At 34.8% G+C, this 8,326-nt stretch overlaps 1 protein-coding gene across 1 annotated transcript; it reads right to left on the reverse strand.

Moving 5' to 3' along the window:
• Positions 1-287: 287 nt before the first annotated feature.
• On the reverse strand, positions 288-8,326 carry pdlim3a (PDZ and LIM domain 3a). The gene is made up of 7 exons (XM_079811863.1): positions 8,189-8,326; positions 3,853-4,004; positions 3,006-3,090; positions 2,732-2,919; positions 2,040-2,173; positions 1,573-1,684; positions 288-675 (listed from the first exon to the last, which is right to left on the reverse strand). Exons 1-7 carry the CDS (start codon positions 8,279-8,281, stop codon positions 507-509), a joined length of 933 nt encoding a protein of 310 aa, XP_079667989.1. The 5' UTR covers positions 8,282-8,326; the 3' UTR covers positions 288-506.

Raw genomic sequence — 8,326 nt, forward strand, 5'->3', positions numbered from 1 at the left:
CAGTAAGGCGAACTTCACTTGTGTAGGCTACATTACTCCAGGTGACAGTACAATCCCGAAGTAGGCTTTTCTTTAAGACAGAAGTAGAACAAAGAACATTAAGAAATGCTTTCTTGTAACTCTATAAGACTCATTTTGAAATTCTTCCTGTGACCTCCAAGCAAATTAAACATGATGGTAATGATGATGTAAAGACACAAAACTACTTGTTGTGAGTCTTGTTAGACATTATGTTTTATGTGTCAGGAAAGCTCTCCCCTGTCCTGCTTAAACACAGATAAGAGATTCTCATCAAACAAAATCTTTATTCATACAAACTTACATACAAAATGTAATTGCAAAATACTGCATCTCAGCACACACGACATGGCAATGCACTATCCATAAACCTGTGTCCCTTGGTATCTTGATATGATTGTGCATGATTTGTGGCAAAATCTTTGTGTCTGTGGTTAAAACAAGATGTTCATGCACTGAGTAGTTGACTAATCAGAAGAGTGAGAAGTTCAGAGGTCTGGACTCTCAGGAGGTTTTGCCCGGGCATGAGCGTGGGTTTCACAGTACAGCTCATCATCTATGAAGTAGTATCCTTTCTGCTTTAGGTTTTCCTCACATTCTGTACACACAAAACAGTCCGGGTGACGAAACTTATCCTGAACCTTCACAACCGTTCCACTGAGAAAACAGAGAGAGAGAGAGAGAGAGGGAGAGCACCATAGAAAAAGAGAGAAATATGTTAACTTGGATTCATGAAAAAAATAAGTCCTCATCTTACAGAACTAATATTGTGAAATATTATTAAAATATTAAATAAAATAACTGGTGTCTTTTTTAATATATTTTAAAAATGTTATTTATTCGTGTGAATGCAAAGCTGAATTTTCATTAGTCATTTTATTGTTCAGTGTGATTTGGTGCTCAAGAAACATTTCTTATCAATGTTGAAAACAGGTCTGCTGCTTAATATGTATATAAAATAAAATTCAAAAGAACAGATTTTATTTTAAAGTTACAAAAATAATTTTGTAACAAATGTCTTTCATTTTTACTGCATCATTAATTGTTGAATAAAAATATTAACTTATTTCAGAAAAAAAACAATCTTACTGATTTTACATTTTAAAATAATTATTTCATTCATTTCGGTGTGCAACATTGGGAAGTGTAAAAAAGATTATCAGAGATTTGTGGGGGCGAAAATTAAGGTTAAAATATTAGAGATTTTTGATTGGAGAACAATATTGGATATTTATAAACAATTAAGCAAATCTCAAAATTAATATCCATTTTCCATCCTGTGCAATTGTAATGTTGTGATGCCTAAATTCACTTTTAGCTTAACATTTAAAATAATACATTTTTTAACATATTAAGCTAAACCGTGTTGATTTTTAATAATGCAACATTTATCATTATCAGCCATAACATTATTATTATTATTTTTTTTTTGTATATAGGACTGAATTTTCGTTGCATATCTAGAAGAAATACTTGGTGGCTCGTATTACCAAGAATGTTGGTCTATGTAGATAAATGTTTTGACAATGCAATGGCTCCAGTGAGCTGACTTACACTATGCCGTTACCACACTTATCACACATTGGTAACTTGTGCAAGTTCCCCGCAGGAGCAGATGGCTTGGTCGTGGGGGCACAGACTTTCCTTGTCACTAATGGACGTGTACCTGTCAAAGATCAAAAAGATTTAAATCCCGGTATCACGTTTGCTGAATAAATCCAATCTGATTGCACATTTTTTAAGTATTTGTAGGCTATACCCTAAACATTGCAATTTGATTCTATTCGTTTACATGTGTATTACATCTATTCAGAAATCAGAGCAACATGTAACTAAATGCACATATAATTGGCATATGCCTTCATGATCTAAAATATGTCCGACATTTTTTTTAACAATCCAAGATTTACATGACTAATATTGTTATATTTAAATAATTTTTGATCTTTATCCATTACTGTTGATACTGTATATTTCTTAGGTTTTGTGTGTGTGTTTGTGTGTGTACATCTGTGTCATACCCTCACTGTTGATAAAGCTCTGTAAGGCTTTAAAGGATCCAGACTGTCGTGGTTCATGGGGTTTGTCCTCCTCTTGATTTCTCTGCAGCATCCGATACACATCTGAATCCTCGATGTTGCTAAGCTTCCTGGGACTAGACACACATCATTTCACTTTAGTCCCCTCCAAATCAAACCAAGCTAACAAAAACATTTTCTTAAAACGTTCCTATTAAGATATGAAAATGTTATTTCTGAATGTTCCCTGAAAACTGGTTCAAAACTGCTCATTTTTTAAAATATTTTTTAAAGGTACAATACATTTGATAATTTTGCTAACATTATAGGAATGCTACTTTGAATGTTCTCTTAACATTGTTTTACATTTTAAAAATATTAGACAAACATCCAACTAAAACGTTTCATGAACGTTCCATGAATGAGAAGATTATTAAAGACCAGATAATTTTTAACAAACATTCTATTAATGTTACTGGAAGAATGTTCATAACTTTGAGAGAACCTTTTCAGAATGTTAGTCAAAGTTCTGAGAACGTTCCCTATTAGATTTTATAGTTCAAATAATGATACAAACCATAACAATGTTTCCTGGTAAGCTCAGCGCTACTAATATTCTGTTCTGATCATTTACTGTACTAGAAGGATTTAGATTAAGGAGTTTAGGTTCACGTATGAATACCTGTAACATTTACCTTTCTGATTTGTTATTGATGAGGCCCTTGAGTTGTCCTTGTAAGGCATCCTGGATATTGCCGGAAGAGTAAAGGCCAATAGGGGAGTTGTAGGTTGGGCTCACCACCTGATGCGTTTCATCGATGTTGGCTGCAGCCACAAAGGGCGAAGCCCTTCGATTATGGCCTGTTCCTATTGGTCTGTATTCCTGCCAGTCAAAATTATAAGCATCAAAGATAATATCAAACTATATACAATTGTGCAGACAGACATGCAAACTATGAAGACACTTACTTGTCTCTCTGCCTCTAGGTTAATTTTAAATGGATTGGTTTTGTTGTCTTCAGTGATATTTGGTGACCACAGCTTAGTCTCTGGTCTGCAAAACAATAACATTATTTCTTGTTTTTCTTATTTGCTCGGAATACATTTTAATCATGATACATAGTTTTGGCATGTTAATGACAATGTTAATATATTTGGTGTTGATCTAGATCTACTGCTGCAGAGCATATGAACTAGCTACTGCTATTATACACAGACAAGCCGCTGTAAGCATGTAAGATATTATATAGTCCTGCATGAATTGACATACATAAATCCTGTAGCAGATCTAGGCAGGTGGAGCTGGGGGAGGTGGAGGGTTTCAGAGGAACTCTGATAGCACTCTGCAGGACTAGCCTATATAGCAAACACTGAACCAGACTATTTAAATGTTGAGCAAGCAATCTCATTGGCTGCAGAATCAGCTCGTGCCATGGTACTGCTGTGTTCAATACTATTTCACGACCAATTTGTACGTATTTGTACGAGGTGGCTTATTCGTACAACCTTACTCGTGTGAATTTGTATGATTTGTCTAAACCAAAGTGACAGGTAGGTTTAGGGGCGGGGTTAGGGGTCATTAGTATAAATTCTCATCAGATATGTTGAGACGAATGAGGTTGTACAAATTAGTACGAATTAGCCACCTCGTAAAAAACGTTGCCGTGAGGTTGGTGTGTTGCATGTAAAGGACAATGTTGATGTTGATTTTAAAAAAGCTCACGCACATTAACTACCCCTTTATGTGGGTGCAGCGTGCAGCAGTTAGTCAATTTTTCTCAAGCACATTCATATGGACCTATAGGTGACCTCTGACCTCTCAACAGTAAGTGTGAGCTGATAGGTGGCATCCTTGATTCGATTCTGAGCCTCAGAGAGCATCATGTTTTCTGCAGAAATGCCATCTATCGTTAAAATCATGTCTCCAGGAGAGAGGTTGACTCTGGAAGCTTTACTTCCTGATGATATCTGAAAACACAGAATAGTAGACAACATCAGCAGAAGCTAATTAGTGTTAACAAATGGCAAAGATGCAACATTGGTTCCTACTGATGGTTGATATAATTTGTTATGTTGTTATTAATAATTATAATACTAGTAACAACTTCACTGCTTACTATAAAGCATACTGTAGCATATATGACTTGGTCGTACATTCTGATCTCATACTGATTTAGTATACTTTTAAAAATGTTGAAGTTGTGGTATACGTGTCTTATTGCAGTGGAATATTTACTTATTTTTATAAAGTAACTGGTAACACTTTATTTTAAAGTGACGGTTACTGAAGTGACATGCACTTACTATAGTAATAACAGTAAAGTATGCATAATTACAAGCAACCTAAACCAAACCTTAAGCATAACCATAACCCTATAAGTACATGTAGTTAGTTAATATTACTCAGTACTTATTTGTGTAATTACACTGTAACAATGTCACCTTAAAATAAAGTGCAACCAAATTTTTTTCCCTCAAAAAATAAAACAACTTTAATAAATTTAATAAATCAAGCCTTTGAGGAATGTTTATTGCCTCTCAATCATCATTGTATTGCACTGCATAATATGTTTTGCCTCCATAATAATACAGAGGAAAACTAAAATATCATCTTACTAAGAGATATTATTGGAAGAAACAGTGACAACTGATATTTATATGTATTTTATGTAAGTAGTCTGCTATACTATTATGAAAATCTCATTGTTTTACATTACAGGCTATCAGAATTTTATCTTATTTTTTTGCCATATAAATATTAGCAACTGCACCATAATTGCATGCTTTTTCCCCCTCCTTAAGTATGAGCGCTATATTTTCTTATCATTCTATATGAGCCATAGAAGCCTGATGTATCAAATATGATACTCAACTATTTTTATTTTATTTTATTTTATATTTTGTCATTTTTTTCTGACTTTCATTCCATATATGAGGCTTTACATGTGACCCCCCCCCCCCATTTTTTTGTATATGAATGAATAAGCCATGATATTTTGTAAAATATATATATATATATTTATAGTGTTTATAATTTCAAATATAAAACAAAATCTGTTTTGAAAACATGAAACCAACAAAAATACAAAGCATATTTATAAGAACTTGTTACATGTGTTTTGATTTTTTCTTTTCTTTATTATTCTTTATCCAGGGTTGGAACAACATAAAAGTGAGTAAATTATGACATTTTTGGTTGAGCTATCCGTTTAATATCTCAAGATTATTTGTGTAAGTGTGTATTTGTAAATGTAGGCTAAGTCCTTGTCATCATTGGCATGTGTACCCGTGTAAACTACTCTACAGTAAACATAGTGGAGGAAATAACAATCTCCAGAGCAGTTCTGCAGTCCTGCTGAAGCTCTAGAGATGAATTATATGAAGCTACACATGCATTGCATTATTTGACTTGCATTACATGAGCAGAATGGCATGTATATTGGTCTAAGAACCAAATGTAAAGGTGCATCCATTATATCAGCCATACATCACGGCATTCTGGATGCAGTGCGCTTTTCTGTGGAACTGCACTGGTTTGGCTTTGGATCAGGCCCTGACTACTAAATGAGCTCTTTATCAGCAAGCAGAAAGAAGGATCAAGAACTCAATATGTTTCTTATAGTCTCTTATCCACTCATCCCAGATGTACTTTCAAATAATGCAGACCAGCCATCCTATAAAAAGCAAAAATGCATCCCCCCCCCACCCTTAAATAATGATACAAAATTGGGTAATGTCAAGGATAAAACATACACTATATTGCCAAAAGTATTGGAACACCCCTCCCAATCATTGAATTTGAATCTACAAACATTTGTGAAAGAATGGGGCTGTGTCCGAAAACCTAGGCGGCTGACTTGTTGCCTCGCTGCCTTATCAGACAATGACTTGTAAGGCAGCGTTTGTGCATGAAGGCACCTCACGAAACTGATTTCAGACAGACTTCTAAGGCAGTGTAACAGTTTAATGATCTACAGCAAAATAGAGAGAGCTTTGGTGAGAACTAAACAAATATTTAACTACTACATTAGTAATTTCTCGCTAGAAATGACATCAGAAGTGGAAAATGTTGGTCAAAAACATACATTTACACACAAACTGACCAGCAAACGCAACTTTCGGACGCCAGCTTTTTTTTTTCTAGCTCAACTGTCACAGAATGGAACGCATAGGATTGGGGGATATCAAAGGCAGCGAAGGATACATTTATCCTGCCTTTAAAACTTGATCAGATGAAGGCCTATCAAGGGAACAGGAATTGAAGCTAACATTAGATTCGGACGTGCCTTGATGCCTTCCTTCCTTGAAATGTGTCCTAAAGCAGCGTTGCGTACAAACACAATTTTCATTTTGGGGTGAACTAATCCTTTAATTATACATTGATTTCCCTAAAATCGTGTGATTGTGGATTAGTAATCTGGCCCCTTGGTAAGAAGGAGAAAAAATGCTGACCCTTATCACTATCGAAGTTTCCCATACCTGGTTTATACAAACAAATGTATTTGCAGTATTATTATGCAGTTCTGTAAATCTATTGCATTAGAAATGTTTAGATATTGTTACTGAATCAAGGCAAAATGCCACAAATCTAGACTAAATCAGTTTTAAACTTAATATCCCTCTGCTGCATCAGTTCCACACAGTCTAAAGGCCAACAAATCCCACTCTTATATTTTGAGCACAGTCCAACAATCTGCTGCTGGTAAAACAGGCTTGGTTTCCAAACATACTTTGATTAATAAAGTCCAGGTTACAGTCCTAGCTGTAAGCAACAATTCCCAAGGCCGAGAGACAGAGGACAGGAGGGTGTTTGACCAAAAATGGCTGCGCGATGTTGAGATTAGGTAACAGTGTCATGCTGAACCCCCAGAGTGAGCAGAGAATGTTCCAAGTGTGAAATCTCATTAAAGCAAAGTAGAAATCCAAAACTAGAGCTGCACCAGGAACAAAAGCATAAAACCTCTGTGCAAACAGATCAGCACAATAACTTCATTGTGTATTTCAATACTGGATCTTTGATTATGTAATAGGTTGTAACTTTTTAAACACAGCAAAAGTTACTGAAACAATACCTCAGGATGAAGAATAAGAAGATGCAGTTTGTATAACATCATGTGAATTTTAAGCATCTGTTTTCAAAAGACTTAACCTTAAAGTGAGTTCACACAAATATGAATATTGTAATCATCATCGCTCAAGTTGTTCCAAACTTGTATGAATTTCTTTCTGCCATGGAACACAAAAGATCCGGTCCTCGTTTGGATAAGAACAGCCAGGATATTCCTCAAAAAGTCACCTTTTGAATTCCATGGAAATTTGATGACTTCATTTTTGAGTGAACTATCCCTCTAAGAGCCAAAAAGACGGATCTGTTTGAATAAGTATGCGCTCCTATCTCTCTTTCTTTTTACTTTTGGACTCACTTTGACATTTGTTTAGATGTAGAGTACACAAATCCACTGCCACAACAGGTGTGGGGATCCAAATGTTAGTCCCAACATGAATGATTCATCAACAATTTTAGCTACACCCATGCACACACAGTGCAACATAAATAGAGCATGAGGACAGCCATTGTTCTTCCCCATAAAACATCCTCATAAGGCATCTTATAATGCAAACCTCGATTCATGCCAGATTTTGTTTTATACAATCAAGTTGTCATTATTATTTTCTTTTACTCAACCTTTTGGTGTTTGACGTATTTTACTATTCCTTCTCTATTCAATATTCACTTAATTGTCATGCATTGAGAAGGGTCCTTTTCTAATTGAGCTATGTAATGATTTTTTTTTTTTTTACATTTTAAAAATATGTATTTATACAGATATGTCTATATAATAATAATGTTCTAATTGAATTATATAATTTTATATCATATTATATTTTATTTATATTTTTACATGTGTATATTATAATATAATAATCATATTACAATATGATGTGGGAATGAATCAATTTTGTATAGGACATATAAATACACACTTAAGTCTATTTGTATGTCTATATGGGTGATGTAAGATGCTATTTCTATAAATAGTCAGCTGCCCTTTTGAACATGAAACAGTTCTTTATAGCACAAAGTGCACTTTTGTTTTTAAATGAATTACAACTTAATTCAATTTTAAACAGGTAAAAGTACACACACTCACTTTGGCGACGGTGAGGGGTTGGCTGAAGTCCTGTCCTCCAATAAGTCGAAAGCCCCACGGCGCGGGTCCATCCAGCACAACAGTGAACGGCATATCCACAGCAGGTGTGTGTGTGTGCCTCGAGTTTGATGGTGTGTT

Source organism: Gobio gobio (assembly GCF_949357685.1).
Source record: "Gobio gobio genome assembly, chromosome: 3".
Taxonomy (NCBI): Eukaryota; Metazoa; Chordata; class Actinopteri; order Cypriniformes; family Gobionidae; genus Gobio; species Gobio gobio.

Coding starts and splice junctions, on each gene's coding strand:
- pdlim3a (XM_079811863.1), bottom strand. CDS start 8,281: ATGCCGTTCACTGTTGTGCTGGATGGACCCGCGCCGTGGGGCTTTCGA. Junction 2,920..3,005: donor ACCTAGAGGCAGAGAGACAA/GTAAGTGTCTTC, acceptor TTTGACTGGCAG/GAATACAGACCAATAGGAAC. Junction 676..1,572: donor AAGTGTGGTAACGGCATAGT/GTAAGTCAGCTC, acceptor CTGTTTTCTCAG/TGGAACGGTTGTGAAGGTTC.